Here is a 24,511-nt window from a genome sequence, read left to right as displayed (position 1 = left end):
TTGCTTTTTATGTGTGCCTGCCTGTTTGTATTACGTGTGTGTGTGCATGTGTGTTGCAGGTGTGCTGAAGACTCTGTGCAGGCCAGGCAGCTTTTGTCTCTGACTCTGGACAGGGCGAGCCACACTCTGCTCCTCGCTTTCCCCTCCTGTGTGGTCAGAGTACCGGTGGCACGATGCCAGCTCTACTCCCGATGCATGAAGTAAGTCTGCACCAAATACTGTACGTACAGGAACATAACAGGGAAGCGAGGCAGCATAACAAGAAGTTAGGTGACCATTCAAGAACCATCTGGCCTTCACAAGTGTCCTTGAGCCAGACACTGTGAAGCCCTGCCAGCTCCTGAGTTGCCGCTGTGTAGCTGACCTGAATTTTCCTACAATAATAACCACACTACAACTTAATAATGGCTGTCACTGTGTCCTTGAGCAAAGTGATAATCTGGTAACTGCTGCATAACACTGAAATGAGTAAAAATGCAATAAAATATGCCAGTAAATTGGAAGGAAATCTAATAAAAGCTGTTAGTGTAGTACATTGCCGTTAAAAATAAGGCTCTATTATTGCCTTAGCCTACAATTTTAACTTTATGTACCATTATTTTAATGCACCATAATAATAGTAATGTTTAGTGACAGTGGAGTACATAATATGGTTAATAAATGATAGTAATACATGATAATGGCACCCACGAGAGCACCAAGCATGTAACAAATCCATATAATAGTCGAATAATATTAGCACATCACCAGTTGTGATCAGTTTCAGTATATCGGATGTAATCAGCAGTTCATGTGTTAATGTGACGTTATTCAGTTTAGCAGCTAATCTATATTTTTTTAAAGGGAGATTTTCATCGCTACATCCAGTAGTTAAAAGATTATCAGGAGCTCCAGTGAGGGTGCTCATTTGGTTATTCTGGCAGCTCACCAGTGCGAATGTGTTTAACTTAATCTGAATGTGCAGCAGGGCACTTCGGAAAAAAGAGCGAGCACCCCGAGTCCGCTAATCCTCTATAATTAAACATAGAAATGCATATTTTCAAAGTAATGATATTTCACCTGCACGCACCCACACAAGCGCCAAAAAACAGACTCGCGCTCCCTCGCTGGCACACTTACAGAGTCTTGATGCCTGTGGCTGTGGCCCGTTAGGGTCCACTGACACACTAACACAAACCGCTACACACACCAGCACATCAGGCGTGCAGTTTGTTCACTGAACCAGGTGAGTCATACAAGCGTGTAATCCAGAGCACATTAAGAAATGCTCACATGCGTTCTGAGGTGTGCGTTCATGTGTTTAGATGAGAGAGTTAATGTTCTGTATGTGTGTATATGAAAGGTTTCTTCGGCACGCTTCGCTGGCTTCACGTCTGGGTTTTAACGTTTGAGGAGTGTCAGTCCTCTTGGCTTTTTTCATTCAAATACATCTTTAATAATTCAGCATTGGACATCAAAGGGTCAGCTTTCCAATGCATACAATCGCAGATTGCCCTTTTAGCCTCATTTAACCCCTACGCACACACCAAGCATTAAAAAGTCATGTTGTGCAGTTGAGCACTGAGCGAGTCCACGGTGCATTATTAAAGAACCATGTCTGAGCTTTTACATATTATCGCTCAACAGCAACAAATCCCTCTCAGACTACTTGACATTACTTCCAACCATTTTTCAAAATACACCACAGGTTTTAGATTGATTGCCTGTCTTTTAGGTATAGAGTTATTTCTATTCATGACACTAGTGCGGTAAAAAAAAAAAAAAAAAAGATTAACTTACAGAGACGTGAATTTGTCTTGAGATTGGTAATCCATCAGAGTGAACAGCTCGTTGGCATTTTTCTGAATTGCATATCATTGTGCAGCAGTGTAATTGTAGTTGAGCGCATTTCATTTCAAAAACTCTCCTCATTGCTGAAGTCAAGGACATTCTGACATCTAACATTTAAGAGATGGAGTTGAAACGTATCTCATTCACGAGCCATGTTGTCTGAAAATCAAATCCCCGGAGACAAACCACAAGCAGCGCGGACATAGTGAAGCAGCTGCTGTACGTTCTTGCGTATAAAAGGTCGCTGCTGAACAGATAGCTGTCAAATCCCAGAGTGTCTCAATTTCCTGGACCTAATTTGAGGGCAAATTCTCTTAAATCCTCTTATTAACTTTTTCCAGACATTTTAACTACATCTCAATCTTCTGAAGACCATGAGACGCATCTGGAAAAAGCTCGTAATTTGACCAGTTGTTCTGTTCAGCTGCTGAAAGTTAAAAATTAACTTTCAGACTTAATTCTTAGAACTGCTTTCGTTCACTAACAAGAAAGGTTTCGTAAACATCTGTCTCTGCTCTCAAATCCATTTTCCATCTTTCTTTTTTGAAACTTTGACAAAGAAATATATCACAAAAAGCAGTAAGTTTCAAGTTTTAAGTAGTTGGAAATGAATGGAAATTAATTGTTTTCTGCAAAGTAGGAAGTAAATCTAAAACCTCATGTCACACTTTTGAAATCTTGTACTCGATGGGCTAATATGCAAAAATCATCAGTATGAGGTATGATGAGATATGTAGTTCCTGGTATGAGCTTAGTATTGATTTAATGACATTTACCGTTTATGCTGTAAAAGGTGAATTCGAAGTGACTTCCAGTAAAGTGAATGTTTGTGTCTCTGCAGGAACTGTATTGCCTCCAGGGACCCTTACTGTGGATGGACCAGAGGAAGCACCTGCTCTTTCCTCAGACCTGGGACCAGGTATGACACCTCTCCATTCGTATACACATCACCACAACACACACACACACACACACACACACACTGTCTGCACCATCATACAGGAAACAGTACCAGCCCTGCACCACCACACTGACACTCTGTCTGTCTGGTTTATTCTTTGTCTGTCCTCAAGTCCGTCTGAAGTTTTGCTGTTTTACCACCTTTCTCTGTTTGTTTAATCTTGTTTTCTCTTGATTTGATTTATTTCTGCTTGTATCACTGCTCTCAAGGTTATTTTTTGTGACAGCACACCCAGTTGTCCCATGTATTATTTATCTTGTCTGGAAGTCTGTGCTTCTATCTGTGACTATTTGAGCTTCTCAGGAACATCTGTGCCCTTTAAATAGCCTGTCACACAGTCTGCTCTGTGTGCTTTTATTGATTCAAGATGTCTGCTGCCATGGTTAAACAATACCATGTTCATTACTTTGCTTGTTATCCAGTGGTGGCTTTGTAACACCCTGTAGGTGCGAAGCATTGTGTTCGTTTCTCTGTTGTGTAACACTGTCAACCAGAGAGCATCTTGCTTCTTGGTGTGTGTGAATGTGCGAGAATGTGTGTTTGTGTGACCCCTCTATCCTCCTGCTACGGAAACAGGGCGGTCTGTCTTGCCAGCCCACCTCCAGTCGTAGCTGCCTCCCTCCAGTGAAATCAAATCTCTCCTTAGTCAGGCTGCTTATTGAGTTAGACCTTCAAAACACAGGTGTAGTGCCAGCAGAACAGACAACATGGGCCTTAAAGACCACCTCAGGCTGCCTGCTTATACTATTAAAGGCCTCTGTGTTGGTCCTGATTCGATTTACCAAGGGCAGTCAACTTGGCAATCGATTTTGCATTGAGTTACTGTGGATTTCCTCTTTGTGGACTAATGCAACCTCTCTTTGCAAACTGATGCCAGAGGAAAGCTCAGCCGTAATACAACATCAGATTGCAGTTTGGGCGGTTTCTGATGAAAAGAACTTTTGTTGCGGTTGTTTCTTGGGAGGATTAATGGCTCAGTGTTTGGTTTTATTGTTTTATTGTTGATTGGCCCATGGTCTTTTTGTTCTCTCCTGTTATTATACTGTTTAACAAGGTGATACAAAAAAAAAATAAAAAAAAATCCTCACCTTCTTTAGCTTCTGCCAGTGAGCATCTGGTGACAAAGCAACTGATTATCCATAACTTGAAGCTAACTGTTTAGCCATTGATTTTAGCTTATCATTATTTTAGCTTAAGCTTATCATTTCAGCTGTTTTATCCATTACTTTTAGCTGTTTCAACAATTTAATCATTACTTTTAGCTTATTGCCAAAGAGTACTTTCAAGTATTACAGCCATTTATCTGTCACTTTCAGTAAATTGTGTGAACTGCATTTAAGCTAGCTATTTCAACCATTTATCCATTTAGCTAACTTTTTGACCTTCTCTGCTTCTTGCTTTCTAATTATTCACTCTCTCTTAATTGCACAAGTACAAGCACAAAGTTCCCATTTGTTACCCTTGGTTGGGAACCACTGCTGCAAACACTGTCCGCAGCACCTGACATGAATAAACATATGGTCTTTATCATTTTCCCTTTTATCATGAAGCCTTTAAATATAGAGCCAGTGCACCTGTGGAAATGAAAAACAGTGTTGAAAGAATAAAAAACATGCATGCACACACAGACCCACAAGCAACACTAATGTATACAAAGTAAATGACACACCGTCCGTGAGGGGCAGCCAACTGAACACAAACCATTATTCTTTATTAAGATTAAGATGACAACCGCTAGGTTCACAGTGCACTCGGAGTCATTTGTCACCGTGATTTCTCGGCATTAAAAGCACAATTGTTGGCTGCGTTGCTGCCTGAGCCTTTAGCTAATTGCAGAACACCGGCTTCTCAGTCACTTGTCCCGATTAGCTTTTTCAGCATCCCTGAGTAGTTTGTGCTCTGGTTCTTCAAAGGTTGCTCATGGGCCAGATGGGGATCCAGTGTCAGCGGTTATGACTCTTTACCACAAAAGATCAAGTAGTCAAAGTAACACATATGAAAATCTGCACATATATATCAACCCCATGTGAAGAGCTTCTATCGTCTATAAGTAAATAGATACGTAGCCTTGAATCAACTCTTCTGAGCATCTCTGCTGCTCGCTGATCCAACAGATCCTTACTTAAACAAGTCTGAAGTGTTTGGTCAGTGGGTGAGTCAGTCAGTCTCAGGCAGTTTAAGTCTAGTTAAATCTGAAAATGTATCCCTGATATCTGATATCATCAAAGGTTTTATTTTAAAATGTGCAGTATTTAATAGTTTATTAAAGGAATAGTACTACAGTTTTTGGGTCCAGCCTTGTTCACAGCACACTTCTACTTCTGTGAATGAGACAGCTGACAATATTACCTGTTAATTAGTGACCTTTTAGAGGTGCTGGTCGACAGATTCTTCTCGGCTAGCTGTTTACAGTCAGTATGCTAAACTAAGCTAACCCTCTCTTGGCTGTAGCAGATTTATGGAGATAAGAGTGAGTGAGAGAGTATTGATCCTCTCATCTACCTCTCAGCAAGAACATCAAATATGAAAATGTAAAAATATTCCTTTAAAACACTCTTTGGTCTAAAGATGTGAGGGTGGAACGCAGTCTTTGCCAGCGTGAATAGCTTCTAAGGCAGAAAATTACAATAATGTTAGTTAGACATTATGGACAGGACTGGTTCGTCAGTGTGTGTGTCTACAGTTTCCCCACATCAAATATGCGCCATTGAAATCAGAGTGAAAACCTTGTGTGGGTTTATGTATGACTGATTGTAATATATACAAAATTAGGAGCTAATATTTATTAATCTAATCTGTATAAGTGAGTCTATATGTGATTTCTTCTTTGTTGCAACCTTGCATAAGACGAGTTGTTGCACAGGCATGTTTTACACAACTCACAGGCTTTTCCACTCACATTGTAAATGTCCGCTGTACTCAATGAAGCCTTATACATGTGCTCTCTCTCTCTCTCTCTCTCTCACACACACACACACACACACACACACACACACACAAAGCCTGTTCTGTGCAACTTCAGTTTTCCCTGATATGAGCCGTAATTAAGAGCAGTTGTGTTTTTTTTGCACCTGGCCCATGTGCTGTTCTCATTTCCTCTCCTCACCTCATCGTGTTATTGTCCTTTGAGTTTTCCACGCTCCCCCGTCACCTGAATGGGAAATGAGATTTAAAGCACGGGGATAAAGTTGAAGAAATGAGATATGTCGTCGTTTCTCAGGAATGAGAGAAGTTTTTTTACTTGACAAGTTACTCTTTGTTTCAGGTGTGATCGTTTTTTCATAAAACCGATGATACAAAGTATTTTTTTTCTTCAGACTTTCTTGAAACTACTCAAACTTCTTAGTCGACATGGAGCTCGTATTTACACCACAAACATCTAAGAAGACAAGTATGCTGACCGAGAAGTATTTGCAGTTCAGTGCATTAATTAGCTTAATTAATGACCCTGCAGGCAAGAGTGGTTATCTCTAAATTATAATGGTGATTATTGCAGGATATTAAGCAGCTCAAGGGCCTCTTGAGTTATTTTGCTGTTTTAATTGTTTTATTCTTACTTTCTCGACATAAAAACAAAGAATCCCACAGTCGAAGCGGTAAAGGAGCTCGTGGAGATTTACGCCCTCGTGTGCGTTGTCCTCTGCTGTAACACTGAGATGGTTTTCCTCTATCAGAGTGGATCTGTGCTGTGTGTCAGTGGCTGAGTTGCTGTGCCTCTGTGTCTCCTGATTAATGACCGTGTCTCTTCTCCTCTGCAGACTGCCGTTCGAGCAAGATGTCGAACAGGGAAACGTGGCCCACTTGGGCGACTGTGACGGTAAGAGGAGTGATTCTCAGTCTGTGTGTGTTTGCATGTGTTTGCCCACAAGTGTTCAAGCTAATAGCTCTCTTGTCTGTGCCCAGGTCCTTATATAACTTTCGTACCTTCAGGGTAAACAGCAATACAGTGAGATAGAGGAAGAGCTTGGTAGTTTCAGTTTATACGGAGGAAATCCACAAATAAACACAGAGACAAGTCCCAGTTCACCTCGGTGCTCTGTAGTTTCTCACTTCTCCCAAGAGTATCCACCGAGATCCAGCGCGAAGACGGTCTGCTAGTCTCAATTTGTCCCCGAGCTGGCAAGAAAATCCTCGTGTATGTTTCAGCTAACTTTGTTCTCCTCGCTGTTTACTCTGTCCTTACTTGTATACTATCTTTGCTTCGGTCTGGTAGGTTTTTGTTGCATATCCATGTGGTTAATTATATTCAACTCCAGCTTGAATTCCCCTTGATGTTTCCTTTTTTTCTCTCTCTCTCTCTCTCTCTCTCTCCATATCATTATGAAAATAGAAGTGGTACACAGCAAAGTGAAATCTCTATTCTAGATACACAGAGGTTTTGGATACTCCCATGACACCCCCTCTCTTTGATCTGCGCACTAATTCCAATGCGTGCAAATTAATCCTGTGCTTCTGAAAGTTCCCCGAGTTCATGTGCCGTGCTCCCCGAGAAAAGAACAGATAAATATTGCATAATCTGAACTCGCGTACAACTTTAATCCTGTTTCAGATGGGCGCTCTGTTTGATGCTGCTCTCTCACTTCAGGTCCTCTGACCGCCAAACCACGGGGGATGGCCTCTGTAACTGATGGCTGATGCTCACTCTATGCATGGCGAAGTTAAGCTAGTTATTTGTCTCCACTGAGCCCATGTGTTGCTGCTTATAGAACATGTGGGGGACCTTACTTTAAGCTGCTGCTCCTGCCCCTAAAGACAAATCCGTGCTCTTCCAAAGGCTTTAGTATATTCAAAACAGGTCATGTTGTGCACGTAAACCTGCTTCTGATTCCTAAAAAGTTAGTTTTTGTGAAATAACATAAAGTAGATGAAAATTCAGAGAAATGTCTTCTTCGCGAGGGAACTCCACTTCTGCAAATGCACACTGTTGTGCAGGAAGCTTGTAATTAAAAGTGCAACTTCTATGATCATTACTCCACTTCTGTATTACACCAGTGGGTGAGAGATGAACATAATTATTTTTGCTGTGCTAATAGAGTGTTTTACAAGCTCTCGTCTCAAATACTCCTCTTATACTTGTTATATCTTGACCTCTGGTGCGTCTCAGGGTCACGGAGTGTAAAGACTCGATGCTGAGGGTGTAGAACACTTTTCCAGTCTCTTCACCCCGTAAATCATCGCAGCATTTTTCCCTAATCCCTTTCTATGTATGCCGCTTTGTTCAAAGTGCCTGCCAGCTAGATAAATGTGAGTCATGCATGTTGTAGCCCTTCCCTCGTGGGATCATAAGACACCTTTACAACAGCAAAAACAGATTCCAGCTGTTTTGGCCACAAATCATCCCGAATGATCCGTGTTGATACAAGGTTTTCTGAACACCCATAACTTCAATAAATAACCACCCAGACTGAATGTCTTACATTCAGGCAACTGTTTCGGGTCATTGTAAGTCGTTCGCATCCGTCAGCTCATTTGTATCTTTCATGTCACTAAACAAAAGATTCCAATACAAACGATGTGAAAAAAACTAATTGATTCTCATTTTGTATTCCCCCGAGATCACACACTGGACAAATTCAATTTTCTTTTCCCAAAGCAGCATAATGACCCATTTCTGTATGAAGAGGCATTGTACCAGCTCTTGTTTGACCACAAATAGTAATAGTTTTTCTTAAGCATCTCAAATAAATCACAGAAAAGCCATTTTCAGTATTACTTTTACTTTCACAATAAGTATGCAACTTCGGTTTACATTGGTTTTTTCCCCTGTCATATTTACCCATTTGTAAAACATAAGAGATAGAAAATCAGTTGTCTCTTCTTTGGGCCAAGCTCCAAAACTCCCACATTTCCCATAATGCAACCTGACAGTGCCTTTCTTCAGACTTGACAAAGCTCCTTCCAGAGCAACGGAAGACTGTTTTACAAGCTGTGTAGTCTTTTCCATGACGGCTACACTGACTTAGACATGTAAAATCCGCGGAGCGCTCCTTTAAACTGGCCGTAAATATGAGGCAGAATATCAATTTTCAGATTTGTACCCATCAAATGATATCAGTCACACAGAGATGAAAGTGTGCCATGCCCTGACGGCTGCTCCTCTTGGACCGCTGTCAGATAGAGAAGTGCCGTTCTGCTCTCTTTCTCTGCCTTTGAGGAATATCTGAGCTCGGAGGCATGTTTGCTCCCGCGTCTGATCCCGTCATGAAATATGCCCCAGCTGAACTCTGTTGACAGAGGTGAGCTCTGTTGTCGCTAGATGAACGAGAGCTGCCGGGTCGGCGCGGCGGCAGCGCGAGGCAGCATCTATCCGACGGCTGCCACCAACACTTAGACAGCGCTTTGTCTCAGGTGCTGTGATGAACTTGGTCTTTTCATCATATCTTTTCCCTTTTTTTTTTTGACACTTTCATTGTCTCTGGATATGGATGCTTTCTGCAGTGTTTCCTGTTGCTAGTTAACACTGAGTCCATCTTTCTTTGTCCTCCTGTAAGACAAAGATTCTTTCAGCCATCTGCACACACAGTATTCAGGCAGAGGAAGACAGAGAGGCGCAGCTTCAATGAGCTTGTTATGACAAACTGTCACTGACACCGTTAAGACTTTGAAAACTGCCTGCACGCTCTCTCTGCATGTGTCTGTGAGCTTCCTCTGTGCTTCTCTTTACGCACCGTATTCACAGGATGTATACTATTCATCTGTGTACCTACGATCCACACACACATATGCTCGCACACGCCAACACAACCTCTTCAGAGACTTGGATTGTTGGAATAGACGGAAGGCTTTTGGTTGCTGAATATTTCATACCTCTATATTGGACTCATTCCACCTGTCTGGATCTTGACCCAGCAGATGGGAGGTGAGATATGGTCTGGCCTATCTGTCTCTCTTTGGGGAAATTCAGCAATCTCATTTTCACTCTCCCCTTGCGCACTTCTCCTCTCGAGGAGCAGTCGCTCGCTACAGCTGCACGTCAACTAAATTTTCCCTCTCGGGCCTCCACTCACGATCAGATTCACACGAACATCTTCGACAGTCAATGAGCATAAAGAGCAGCTTTATAGTTTGAAGTGACGGGTAATGTGAGAGTGTCAGTTAAATCTGTGGTTTCCCACGCTACAGGTCAGGGAGGCTCAGAGGGTCACAGGATAAATTCAAGGGGTCGCCAGATTATTAATATCTCAGTAAAGAAAAAACATTGTTCCTCTACATGAAATGAAACTTTCACCGCTTCTGGTCGCTAACAAGTATTCAAATAAAACAATCAGGAAGGTTTAGAGGGGAAATTCATCTTTGGTGGAGCTTCTGACGACTCATTTTGTTGGATCACAAAGCAAAAATGTTGAGAATCGGTGACCTACTTTTCACAGAATTCACAAAATACACATACTTCTTGTGGTATCCTGCCACAATAGCATTTTGTTTTATTTATTCTGGTTTTGAGGGGATATGTTCTGAGTACAAAGTAGTTCCAGTGAAACGTTTTCTAAAGAAATGGGGCCATCGTTTCAGGCAAGTTGACAATGGTCCTACAGCTGAAGTGCTTTCACCTTATAAATATGAGATAAATGGATCCTTTTTTTCCATCAGAGCCTCTTTTTTTATTTATTTTTGCTGTCTCCTTTCCTCAAAGTTATTTTTTAATGGTGTTAAGTGCTAGAAACATAATTGCAGTTACCTCAGTTGTGTTGGTGGTGATAGGAATCTCACAGACATACATCCGAAAAGCTGGCCAAATAAAAGTGAAACGGTCTGCGTGGCTCGATACTGCTAGATGCTCTTTGAAGTGAGAAAGGAGTTGTTCGTAATTTGGATGAATTGGCTCTCTTTTTAAGGGGAAATTATGCTAGTTCTGGCTTTGCAGCTTGTCTGAAAAAGAACAAGTCATTTATTGTGCCATAGTCTTTGCTCCTCTGCCTCTCCTCTCCCTCATGCTTCATCTCTCTCCAGTCACAGTCAGTGCTACACTGATTTCAGAGCAGCCTTGTATTCAGACCTCAAAGAGAGATGGATGGACGGCCTTACTTAGAGCCCAGCTAACTGCCTCCCCTTTCTCCTTAGCCAGAGAGAAGCAGTTGCTGGAGGGAGAATCGATTTTCATCTCTCCTCAGGCTGATGGCAGTCGAATAGATATCAAGGGTGATTCTGCAAGGGGAAAGGACTGGGGCTGAGAAGAGCGAGGGGGGGGGGCTGCAGATCCAGGAGTCGAGAGCAGAGCAAAAAGAGATTGAGAGATCATAGGAAGGAGGCAAACTCTGAGGATGGAAAGGGTGAAATGGTTCAGGGGATCAGAAGTACGGAGTCATGAGGGTGAATAAGAAAAGAAGAGGAGTGATAGGAAGAGAGGACCGAGAGAGGGAGGTCAGAAGAGGAAAGAAAGAGGCGAGGTGGCGGGGGTAATCACATAGGAAACGGAGAAAAGGCGAGGGCGAGGGTGGATGAAAGCTTGGAGAATGGAGGGAGGTGCAGGAGGGGGAGAGGAGCGGCTGTTTTCATGGGCGCTACGCCGGGCCGCTGTGACAAATGGACTGAGAGTGCCACCGGCGTCTCCTGTGTCATGCCGCTGTCACTGGCCTCCTCAGCGGGCTCGTGGCCAAGCTGTAACTCTGTCGAGGTGATGTACACCACCTGCCTCACGTCCTCTTAATCTTCTCTTTTCGTATATCACGGAGCTGCTGCCCTTCTCGCACGACTATCTTTATTTTGCATCATTTGCTTTTTATTAATTTATCATAAAAGTTTATCCTCACGCTGTTGCTAAAAATGTGGTTTTCTGCAACGTCAGAAGACCAGAGTTTGGAGATCAGTTTGATTATGTTAAAGGATATGAGGATGTGGAGTTTAGCCTTGCTGTTATGCATGCCTGTGTCTGCATTTATTAGCAAACAAAGACCACACCACAAACCACACACTGTTGTGTTTTCATCACTTGTGGGGACATTACACAGACTTAATTTCATTTCCTGACTTACACTAACTATAACCACGGCTTCTACTTGCCTAACCCTAAACCTTAGGCTAGACTTAAGTCAAGTCAAGTCCAAGATTTAATGATTTACATTATGGGAACTTGTGTTTTGTCCCAATAAGGAAAGCAAGTCCCCATAAGTGCCCATGGTGACATTACATAGACTTACATCATTTCCTAACCGTAACCTTAACCACTGACCCAAAAATCAACTGTTTTTCAATTGGGGACATGGCTTTTGTCCCTAATTGGACAAGCTGTCCCCAGTTAACTGGTCTTTAGTCAGAAATTTATCCCCAAAAGTAGCCTCCATCAGAAACACACACAGACCAGTATTAGCATGTAGAGACACGCCGGTCCTCTAAACCCGCTCTGATCAAAGCACAGTTTTGAAACAGGACGTCTAATTGAGACGATGTGTCGCGGGAGGGACACTTTGATGAAAGAGATGAGGTCAGAGGAATAACTGCGTTCAATTATGTGTGCATGTATAAGTGTGTGCGTTTGTGTCTAATTCAGGCCTATTAGCCTATGGACCCTACTTTCTCTCAGGCGCCAAGCAGACTTAACTTCGCTGTAATTTTGTGGGTCCAAACAAACACACCGAGGGAAGTGAAGTGATGCAGCTTTTCTGGCAAGAAACTGCATTTCCACTTGCTGAGAGCACATTTTATTGCAAACACAACCACGAACGGTAACGTGTGAGGCTTAAGTATCATATCGTTCATGTGAATGTGAATTTTGCCTCTTTGACTTTGATGTATATTTTCCACACAACACACATCAAAAGACCATTCTTGATGCATTTTTTATGAGCTCTAAAGATCTTTCCTTCTGCTCTTGATTTAACACCTGTAGCCATTGTGCAGCAGCTGGAATAATATGTTTATTTCATCTGCGGTCTGTATTTTGAGCAATGTAATTCCTATATTTACACTCAGGTTAAACAGTGTGGGTACATTCATCAATTATTCAATTTTTCTGACACTGGGATCTAACAAAATAGACACACCAGCTTCACAGACTAATAAGCTATTACAAACACAGTCGCAAACACAGAAGATCCTCATGAGTATAAAAGCTGTTTGTGTGCATCTTTGCACATTTTGCTCCCCAACAGAAAGACTTTTTTCCAGTCAGCTTGTCAAACTGTGGTGATTGCAACAAAGAAAAAAAACTGCGTGTCACCTGGTAAAATGCTACAAAACTTTCTTTTAATAGGTTTTAGACAGCAAAGGTGTTCCGCAGCACAGAAACATGAGCAATATCAGGCTGTGGCTATGCAGACAATACTTGATAGAAGGATAATTTTAGTTTGGATTCTTCAAAGAAATGGTTGATAACATCAAAATCATAAAGTAAGAAACATATTTGGTGTGCAGCGTTCATGTGATTCGGGGTTCTTGCTATAACCAATCTACTGATATTGTTTTCTTTCTACTAATGAAGTATTTCAATACCTTTATTCAATTAAATTGATTAACTCTTTCCACTCCAGACCCCTCTTCAGCTTTTCCTGTGTTGTGTCATTATTATCGTGAATATGCCTCAAGTCTCTAAAATTGAAAAAAATTAGCTGGTCATGCCCACTTGTGCCCAGAGTCTGATATAACAATTCTGCTCGCAGGAAAATAGAGCCATTAGTGTCTTTGTGTGAACAGTTGCATGCACTCTAAATTAGCAGGCTCTTCACAGTGGACAACTCAGCCAGTGTGACAAACTGCAGCTGGATTTGTGCTGGATTTAGTTTTAATGATGTTTGAGCAGAACACACCCGACTGACAGAAATCACCTAAATAACTCTGAACTGCTGTAGGGTTTTGTGTGTGTGTGTGTGTGTGTGTGTGTGCGTGTGTGTGTGTGTGTGTGTGTGTGTGTGTTTGGACATGTGACAGGTATATAAACCATTTGTGTAAACAGCATAATGAGTCAGCTTTGGTTCAGGCGTTGACAGACAGTATAGGATGTCAGATGCACTTAGGGCGGGTAATCGCGACGTGTCGATTGGCTGGCTTTAGTTTTTCCAGGTCGTGACCCTCGCTGACAGGCAGATCAGTTACAGCATAAATGAGGGCTAAATGTTCTGTCAAACCTCCAACTTCGCTCTTGTAGTTTCCCATGAGGATCCCTTAACCCTGAAGGAAAGAGATTCTTACGTCCAAATCATTTTGCCGGGACCCTGCAGCAGCCTCAGAAATGCCAAGCGCCTGAATCTCCCGACAGCGACGACATAGCACGCCCTCGTTTTATTTTGTAGGCCTTTTGGGGGAATGAGTCAAATTGTGTTTGCGCAGACAGCTCATCAGCTAAAGTCAACTCGGTTAAACCAGCCGTCAAATAGGAGCAGGAGGCAGCGTGCGGAGGTGTGTGTGGTGCTGTTGCTACAGGAGACGCGTCCCGCTTCATCTCTTTCCCCTCATCGCTCAAATCTCAGTTTCCTCCGTGTCAATAAAAGCAGAGTCGTCTCTCCTACGAGCGCACCCACACCGGCACACGCAAACGTTCACGCTCACGCGCACGCACGTACTCGCCACCCGTTTTGCTGTGAACTCACTCAGCCGTAATGACACAGCTAGTGTTGCCACAGTGTGGCTACAGATGGAAGCAATTATGGCGCTGTGAAAATATTTCCAGCAGAAAGGCAGTGTTTTGACTGGTGGAACAGCGGGATGCAATCACTCAGTAATTGAGGTCCACTGAAACATCAATGAGGCAACGGCAGATTGGAGATTCCTTGTTGTGGCGTCATGTTAAGAGCGGATGACGATCACTGCAGAGCCAGGACCGAATCCATCTTTCTCCTCTCTGGTTGTGATGCTGTGAGGAGCTTTGTGCAGGAAAGAAGATTTGTTGCCAAATTTACGACCGTGGTCTCATCTGATTCCACTCTAATTGCTGCGGTTTGGAATGGGGCCTGAGTTGAGGCTTAGGAGAGGGAACACATAAAGCCGACACAGTTCTTTGTATTTACATGGCAGCTAGTTAAAGCACAGGGTCTTAAGTCTGCTCATGATAAATGTGTTGCCCTGTAGCTTGAACCCCAACAGAGAGGCAGACAGGAAACGAGACAGAAAAAGAGGAGACGGGGAAGCATTCGCCACAGTAGTTCATTTTTTTGTTTGATGCGGTCTCCTGTTTCAGACGGAGCGAGGGCTCTGTAACCTTGACGCCACAGTCGTCCTTCCTCCCCTCCTAACTCCCTCTGCTGTCACTCCCGCAAGTCAGACACCAAGGGCAAAGAGGGAGAGAGCGGGAGAATAGACAAGTAGAGATAGAGGGAGTGTGGTGTGTAGCTGTGCATCCCCAGATGCCAGACTGTGCTCTAACTCACACATCTCTACCACCCTGCGGAGCTTCTGAGAGGCTTGAAGAACAGAGCTGATCCCCTCTGTGAATACCGAGATTCGGCTGATGAAATATGAGGACCAACGTGCCTTATAACAATTGACGTGTGTGTGCGTGGGTGTGTGTGTGTGTGTGTGTGTGTGTGTGTATACCTTGGCATGGCAGCCGAACAAGGCGAGTGGAATACTGTATAGTGGGTGTGCAGTTTTCAGTGTAGATATGGGGATTTTTTTTTTTGTAGCAAGCTCTAAGAAGATAAGAATAGCAGCCTCAGCCTCTGGAAAGCTTGGCGAGGTGCGAGGACTCCTGAAGGGCTTCAGCTCTTTCATCTGACTTCCTCCTCTGAGTCCTCCCTCTGCTGCTCACATCTCCTTCCCAACAGCAGGAGCCTCAGAGAGAGCCTTGAAAAACACAGGGGGCCTACTGACCCCTCAGCGAGCCACGGGTCCTCGCTGATAGATGTGTTTGTGTGTGTGCACGGGGTTGCTATCTTTCAATGACTGGTTGAAGTGAGATTTGGGGTTGTGAGGGTTGTACACACATAGCCCACAGTTGCTCATTGTTTCTGTTTTGTTTTTTGTTTTTTTACAGATTTTCACCAAAAAGAAATACACCAAACTTTTAAGATTATAAAACCAATACCCACCCTTTTACATCCCCACACCTCCAGAAGTTGTTATTTCGTGCTGCGAGAGGCCGCTGATCACTGCACACTAGACGCGGCCCTCTAGTGCCCTTGACAGCTCAGAAAACGCTTCAGGTAGTAGAAAATGACAGAGAAAACACGGGGAGATGCCATGCAAATGCAAATGAGGTGCTCATTATGCAACAGAGTCTCTGAGTCTACCTCTGAGTAATCAAAAAACGTTTAAGTTTTGAAATTAATGAAATAAATACAGCCAGACTCCTGGTTATTAAAAGAATACGCCAATCCTCGTAATTTGCTCAGTTTCAAGGTGACAGTAGGTCTGATTTGTTGGTGAGAAAAAAGCCGAAACACACAAAAGTATTAGCACTGGTAAGACAAGTTTCCGTGCATGTGTACTTGATTTGATTAATGTGTTGTCTTGTGTGATCCAGATCCTCATCCTCAAAAAGACGGGGTTAAAATGACAGACTGGGACATGTAACACTGTGATTTCACCTGAAGCCACCGGCTCTTCTCACTATCTGTAAAACTGAACAGCAGACACTCGCATGTAAGGAATTTGGTTGTACTCACACACACACACACACGCTGATGAAGAATAAGTGTCCTCAGGCAGATCTGTGGTCAGTGCTGAGTAATAGTCATCCAATAAAGTGCGTGCAGGACCTGGAGGCGCTGTGTAATGCCTCAGCAGAAAGTCCTACAGGGTGACATCCAGAGTACTGTAACTACTCCCCACTCACACCACTGGGGATTGTTTTTGTGTCTATCATTCAGACAGAAATCGACCACGGCGAGTTCCCCTAACTCCCTGCATCAAGCAACACTTTTCCTCCTTTCTGCGACACATCAATAACACTACTGCACTTTTTTCACACTCCCTCTCTCTCTCCGGTTCACTCAGTCACACTCTCTCTGTCTCAATCCCATTCTCTTTCACTTCATCTGTGTTTCTCTTCAACACTTCCTCCCCTGCTCATTCGTTGTTTGTCACTTTATTTGTCAGTCTGTCCATCAGACTCTTCCTATCTCTGTCGCCTGCGGGTTTGTTGCAGCAACTCAGTATTGATCCCCTTAAACTCTCTTTAGTCCAGGTCAACCGACAGGCGCTGTGATTCTGAGCGATCGTTCGCCTCAGGATGTGTCCTGGCGGCACGTCCACCTGCGGGGCCTTGGCCCGTGTCACAGCGGAGACATTTCATTAAAGACGGCCTGTAAATTAACAGAGCAGGGGGGTGGCTGAACGAATGGGGCGAGGGTAGTTTCAATCAGCCACCCAGATGGCGTGCAGCCCCGACATGAGGCCCGATGGTTTAATCATTCTGTTAAACCTTCAGAAATTTGCATCAGGAACGAGTCCAACGCTTCAACGCCGGGGATGTGAACGTAAAAACAAACTGGCATGTGTTTTCAGCTGGTGGGCGTATCATATAGCACCGTGCACTGATGTGATATATGCATGTTGCATGTGAGAGAGATTAACTAGAAATTGCAGAGCTCATGATTTGGGAATGAGAGATATGATCCCTCAGGGAAGATAGTTAGACTAATGCTATGCGGACCTGCGCTCCAATTTATTGCCGGTGACATGTTTGTGAATATTTATTATAGCTCTGCACAGTATGCTTTTGGCTTCGCACCTAAAATGAGAGTATCAATTACCAAACGAAAGCGCAGCCAACTCCGTAACCCCTAAGTTATAGGATATAGAGGAAAATAATAAAGACTACATCCTACTGAACCCACACATGCACGTATACACACATGCACTCTCATGCACACGAAAAGTCTCTGGAAAACAATTTATTTCACCACAGTGTCCGCCACAGCCCAGTTGCTTTGTTTGGATTGGATGCAGCTGAAATTGCGAACAGACTTGCCCTTGTTAAGCTGCTTCTCACTAAAGGTTGACCAGATTGGCAAAACAAGGTCTCCTGATATAATTGAATCCACAAATTCAATGAGGAACATTCCTGACAGCAACATGTGTGCAAAGGCTGAGAGAGAGAAAAAAAAAAACATTTATGGGAAACCAAAAAAAAAAAAGTCTTGTAGCTTTTGATTATACAGCAGCAGGAGGGAGTCGGACCCCCTCTGATGATTTTAACGCAGCGCTCCCAGAAAGCAACTCTGGACTTACCTCATTTACCCCAAGCAGAGAATTTTCTACAAGCACGAAAAGGTGAAATGAAGAAAGAGGGCGAGAGTTAAAGATTAAGATACTGGAGGTGGAAGAGAGGAATGTATAGGCAGCAAGAGTCGTGCAGGTATGTAATTATGCAGCCATCATCGCGAACCTTGACTCTGAGCCAGCCAAAAGCCTGATCCGCCTTCACTAATAGACCCAGCTGAAGACCTGAATCTATTAACAGCAGTTTTTTCAGTGGAGATTTTATGGAATTTTAATTGCAAACACATGGCTGGTGCGCATAAATGTTTTAACATATTGATCGTTCGGGTGCAAGACGGGCACATCTGACTGGCCCTCAGGAGCTCAGGTTGAGTTTTCTTCTTCTTTTTTTTTAAATATATATTGTTTCTTTCTAACCAGGGAGTCGTGCAGAACGCTCCAGCGGCTTTCCTCAGCTGTGCTGTGTAAACGCTGTCAGGAAGGAGGGACTGTAAATGGTTTTACAGTCATTCTGAGAGTAAACACTGTTTACGAGCAAGCGAGGGTTAGTCCGAGTAAGGAGCTCTGCAGAGATCCTGCTTCTTTTTAACGCGCTTTAATTCCTTCTCAGTTTCTCTCCATCCTTGTATACACATTGGTGTTGCTTCACAGCTCACTGCATGAGGTGTACTGTATGTGTACGTGAAAGAGAGAGAGAGATTCAGTAGTGGAAGGAGAGGGTGAGATATATAGCGTATCTGCTGAAAGAAAAGTAATGGGCATGGTAAAAAATGAGGAGTAAGACAGCAGGAAGAAGGAGGACGTGCTAAAAACAAGCAACAAAATAGTGCCTGCAGTCTTTCAACAGAGGAAAAGGAGAGGAGGATAATGAGCAAAATCACTGAGCCATGGGTGCAGGCGTGTGCACGCAGTCGCTTAATAACACGCACACATATTCATACATCCATGCACACATATTCACACCACGGTGCACATGCTTCGCCACGTGCGTCCCTGCCGTCACCGCGTGCATAAACACATTAACATGCAGAGAAATGGTGGAATCCGGAGATGAAAGCCCCTCAGATCAGTGGCTGTACACTGACACAGTCGTAACCTATCAAGCTCAGAAGTGCGTGCTCGTGGCACCGGCAGGTCCACCGGGATGCTGTGAAGTCTCTTTGTTCTGTTTTGATGTGCTGTGTTTCTAATACGTGCATTCCAGCGCACAAACTGCATAAAAGTTCCCCTGCCTGGCTTTTGATTAACGAACTTATCGATCTGCAGGAAGCCTCAAACAGTTCCAAATTTACTCGTTAGCGTCTGAAATAGGTAACACCTCCAGACAGTAATCAAAACCAGGCGTCAGGTGATTCTTTTGAAGAATCGTTTTTGGTTTATTACAATATGGGTGTTGTTTTGCTGGTTTTCATGATTCTGATCAGGAGTAATAAAGGTTGGGTTGTGTTTGAAAAGGACTAGTGTGTACAAGGTGTCGTCTGTCCATCAAAAGTCAAGTGAATATTCACCCGTCATAGAGAGGAGGGAGATATCATTTAGGGCGATATCATTTAAATATGACGATAATGGCTCACAGTAGACCACAGTATATGGTCTCTGCTAGAAGGCATGCATACTCTTTGTCTGGTGAAATTGGCAAAAATAGATGAGTAACCAATCAAAAATGAGTACTAGAGAGAGAACTTCTCCCTACTTGGTCTCTCACCTCCACACAGCTGCCCAATCACTGCTTACGTGAATGTCTCCTCATCGGTTCAGAAGTTGTTACAGGAACGTACTCACAGCTCACAGTGGGACCACCAGCGGTCACATTTGTCTGTTAGCTTCAGGCAGCTGCACCGCTGCACGCTCGGGTTTCTGCGTTTCTCTGTTAGATTGATATTTTTGGTGTGTTAATTGATAACATAATGTTCAAAGTGAGGACTGGGTTGACTTTTTTTTGCCCAGCTGGTTTTTATGAAGCAGCTGATGTGATCCACCATCTCCCTCCAGATCCCAAGTGACCTTCGGGCTAAACTCTACCTCTCTACTTGCTTTAGTTGTAAGCACACACAGTTTCCCTGTGCAATGAGGAATTATTGCCAACATTTTGGACGTGCTTACTTTCAGTTTTACCTTTGAATAAAGTTTCTTGGATCATTGGTTCCCAACTTTTTTGACAGTTTAGAAGCATGCAGAGGAAAAACTCTCTAATAGTTCACCAGATAAAGCAGTAGACAAAATCTGGCTAATTTTGTGTAGTGGAAATGTTTTTTTTCTTCTTCACCTGTTAAATATCCATTGACCCCTCAGATTAATCTTCAGGGGTCTCCCAGCTCGGGAACAACTGGTTTAGATTCACCGTCTTGTCTTGAAACATACTCTTGTCAGACTTCATTGTAGTGATGCTACAGTGTTTGCAGATTTCAGCAGCTACTTTGATGAGTCCAGCTCTACCCTGCCTGCTGGAAGTGATGGACGACACGATGAGAATTAGACCCAAGTTGTAATAAACCTATCCTTTAAACCATTATCCTTTGGATGTGTGCTTCTAATCAGCATCAGCATCACCGATGCTAGGTTAAAAATCCTCCCCCGCATCTGCCTCTCCGTCTTTATCTCGCACACACATGTTCACAAGGCCGTTGACAAAAGCGCCGCCAAACTGCGAGCATGGGCCGTGCAGATAGTCTTCTGCCAGTGCTCTAATCAAGGGAAATGTTTAACAACTGGCATAGAGCGTGCAGGGCTTTTCATTAATTTCCCTTCCTCACCGGCAGGACGGTGGGAGGCGGGGGGGAGAAATGAGAGCAGAAGACGTGAGGGAAAACTTCCACAAAAATCACCCCGATTAACGTGACCACAGCTGTCACGAAGCCTGCGTGACGGAAACATCGCTTTGTGGCGCTGATATTAAACCTGATCGTGCAGGAACGACCTTGATTTGGAAGTGTGCGAGTGAAAGTTTCTCTGCTTGTCTTTTGAATTTTGAAGCCATTACTCCCATCATGCCGCCACCCCTGGTGATCAAAGGAGTGGTGGGTAAGAGAGAGATATTGAGAGAGGATTAACAGCTAACAAGAGGATTGGAGGGAGGGAAGGACGATACAGGGCATGAAGGAGCAGACGACTGCGGGTGAGACAAAGGAAATCATGCACCAAAGAAAAGAAGGAGCCGTGCAGGAGCCCCTCTGTGCTTTGAATGTGACAGTTAGCTGATGGAATACATATGTATATGATGTTATGTTAGTATATTTTACACACATATCCTGTTCAAAGTATTCTTCCATCCGTCTATTTTTGGTACAAACTGGGTCTTTTCTCTCCTCCTTCACCTCTTTAATCCTCACTCATGCCCTCCTCTCCTCTCCTCTTTTTTCTTCAGCAGTCTCCTCCTCTCATCTCTCTTGTTTCAACTCTCCTCCTCTTTTGTTTCATGTCCTTTTCTCTCCTCATTTCTCCTCCCTTTTCCTTTTTTTCCTCAACCTACATAACATCCCTCTCCTCTCTCTTTGCCTTTCCTCTCCCCTCTCACCTCTCTCCTCTCACCTCCTCTCCTCTCCTCTATCCTCTCTTCTCTCCTCTCCTGTACTCTACTTTCATCTTCTCTCTTCTCTCTCCTCTCCCCTCTCTCCTCTCTCTTCTCTCCTTTCATCTCCTCTCCTCCACTCTCCCTTGTTTCCTCTCCTCTCCTCTTCTCTCACTGTTACGCTGTAATTGGAGCTGGAAGCCTGGAGACGAGCAGCTCAGTGTGCGTCAGGCTGACAGGCAGGCCCGTTGGCTTCCATTAAGCTTTAATAAGTGAGGAGAGGAGAGTTGAAGGGAGGAGAGGAGGCGCAAGCTGCTGCTTCTACTGTCACCTCTCGCCAGGATGCTGGGAAACCTGCCTGCTACTTGCCTGTCACACAAAAACACACTCACCAAATCTATCCATCCGTCATTTCATTTTTCTCGACATGTTGTGCATCCAAGAAAGACGTGTGAGGCATGTGGGGGGGGGGGGGGGGAGAAATCCACAAAATAATTAACATATCTGAGTGTCCATGTCAAGAGGAAGAGAGTTGAGGGAGCATACTGAGCCTCCGTTTTAAAGCTGAAGCATTTATACACACATGCATACACACAAAGGAAGCCATACTAACACACACACACACACACACACACAGAGAGAGAGGCACACACGCTCCTGTCAAGACCTTTCCTCCTGCATGAAGATGACAGCGGTATTATTGCACCGTGCAGAATTTAATCTGAAGTGCCACACAGCAACCCTGGACCACAGTTGAGGTAAATGTTAGAGAAATATATACAACCTCTGCAGCTGAGTACAGCAACAACAACTCCAGATGTGATGTATGTGTGTGTGTGTGTGTGTGTGTGTGTGTGTGTGTGTGTGTGTGTGTGTGTGTGTGTATGAGGAGATTTGTGGCTCAACCCCATTATGTTACTGCCTGGCTCCGAATTTTCTGTGGTTGCAGCGCTTCAGTGTTGTTTACAAAATCATCAGGGCTGCGGTTTATTGAAAAAATGAATCAATTCATTACCTCACTTTTCAAACTCATGCTGTGTGTGTGTATGTGTGTATGTGTGTGTGTGTGTGTGTGTGTGTGTGTGTGTGTGTGTGTGTGTGGACACTGTAGATGAACGGGCTGATAACCTCCAAATGTTTTTCTTTGTGTAGCATCTGCTGCCCACCAAAACACCCTTTTTACTGAGGAGAGCAGCGATAATGTGATTGAAACTGGCAGCCTTTCCAAATGGAATATTGGCCTGAGACTTGAAAATAAATACAGCAAGAATTGGGGTTATGTTTAGGCTGCCGCAACAAAGACGCCAACAATGTGTTCAAGGAGACAAGAATGCCTAATGAGCAAATGCCAAATTCAATATAAACATAGAGGAACATGCGTGCTTAGCGTCTGTGCATGTTAGCCTAAGCATGAGCTGGCTGTGTGACAGGAGTGAAGAAAGATATGTCATGAGATCCGAATTATAAGCTGCCATCTGCAGAGTAGTTTTGAGACGTTCAGCAATGAAGTTTTCATATCCCACTGTGAAAAGCTAACCTCCGAAATGCACCTTAATACTCACTTAAATAAACACTTTAAAAAGCACATGCGAGGACTTAACTTCAGGAGAGCGTTAAATGAAAAAAAAAAATCTAATTTTAGATCAAAATATGAGAATTATTCCAAAATTGATATTCAGAGGCAGTGATGAACTAATGGAAGAGCAGAGAAGAAAAGAAATTAAGAGGAAATGAGAGAAGAAGAGGTTGTGACATCAGGCAAACTAAAGAATTAAAAACAAATACGCTTTTAGACTGAACACAAGCCGGCTGATAAACTGTGTTCTCTGTTTATTCAGGAGGAACTGCCTGACGGTGAACTGAACTGAACTGTGCATGTCACTTAATTAACAGGCTCTAACTAAGGCCCATGTCCACGTGTATCACCGAGCTTATTGGATATGTGATAAAGGACTAATTAGTGCTGAAAAGGACATTGATTGACCAACAAGCTCAGCTGATTAATGCAAGGTTTGAGTCAATGAAAACTGCAAACTTGTTGAGAGAATGAACTCATGCTGATAGCGCCGAGGATCTATTATCCAGGCTAGAAGATGAAATTGTAAGTGACAAGGGCTCGATAAATGGTTAAATATAATTCTGGTCATTTTGTACCTGGACTGTTTGGAGTGCAGTTTTGCTTTAAGGCCTGCAGCGAAGCTACAGTTTGGTAATGAACCAACGGTCTGACTGTATAAAAGGCAACACGGACAAAGTTCCCTCCTTTATATAACACCTTTTTGTATAGGTCTTAATGATATTTTAGCTGCCAGCGTGTCTCAAGGGATGTCAGTGCTAGTCCACCACTTTGGTCCAGACTGAAATTACAGCCGTGAAATTTTGCACGTTCATATTCCCCAGATGAGATGATCCCTTTTTTAAGCAGCGCCATCATCAGGTCACAAAGCTAATTTGTCCAATACTTTCTTCACTTTCATCCAAATACCTGCAAAACTAACCCAGTTCCCATGGGCCTCACCTCAGGCTGTTATCATACCTTACACATGAGTATGTTAGCATGCTGATATTAGCATTTAGCACTGCAGCCTCACATAGCAGCGAGTAGACTCTGTGTCACCACGAGTGCTTTTTTCTTTCTCTCTCTCTCTCCTGCTCTTTCTCTGTGTACAGTGTGAGGTCATTCTCACTGTGTCTTTGGAAAGGCTTTGGGCCAAGACCATCTGGAGGAATTAATGTACATTTTTTGTGCTTTTTTTTTTTCCCCATTAAGAACTATTTTTACCAAAGCACAATTGCCAGCAGCTTCTCGCAGAGGGAAAGAGCCAAAAACAAAGCCGGAGCCTTTTCTTTAGTAGCTGTGTCACTGTGTTTGAAAAGAGGTGCTACTGTCGAGCTTTGAAAATGTGTTGTTTTTTTTTTTTGTGCTCAACCAACACAAACCAGCTTTGAGCTCTCTCCTGTTTGGACAGATATTCCCAAAATCACATGAAACTAGATAGACTGTGCTCTGGGTGAGAGTAGAAATAGTTTTTTAATGCACTTTTTGGTCAACTGCCCCTTAAATATGTACAAGAGCACCTCCGGCGCAGCGCAGCAGCTCCGCAGTCTCTCGCAGGGTT

The 24,511-nt window shown here is 43.5% G+C and overlaps 1 protein-coding gene across 1 annotated transcript in view; it reads left to right on the top strand.

The window, feature by feature from the left end:
• The window catches only part of sema6bb (sema domain, transmembrane domain (TM), and cytoplasmic domain, (semaphorin) 6Bb), a 117,368-nt gene that overhangs the window by 90,114 nt on the left and 2,743 nt on the right, over positions 1-24,511 (top strand). Inside the window, exons 14-16 of the mRNA XM_076726085.1 lie at positions 60-200; positions 2,672-2,749; positions 6,550-6,608. Coding sequence (XP_076582200.1) covers positions 60-200; positions 2,672-2,749; positions 6,550-6,608 — 278 coding nt within the window. The remainder of the gene's footprint in view (positions 1-59; positions 201-2,671; positions 2,750-6,549; positions 6,609-24,511) is intronic.

The sequence above is a fragment of the Chaetodon auriga genome, chromosome 3 (genome assembly GCF_051107435.1).
Source record: "Chaetodon auriga isolate fChaAug3 chromosome 3, fChaAug3.hap1, whole genome shotgun sequence".
In the NCBI taxonomy this organism is placed as follows: Eukaryota; Metazoa; Chordata; class Actinopteri; order Chaetodontiformes; family Chaetodontidae; genus Chaetodon; species Chaetodon auriga.
This window is presented reverse-complemented; position numbering and strand designations above follow the sequence as displayed.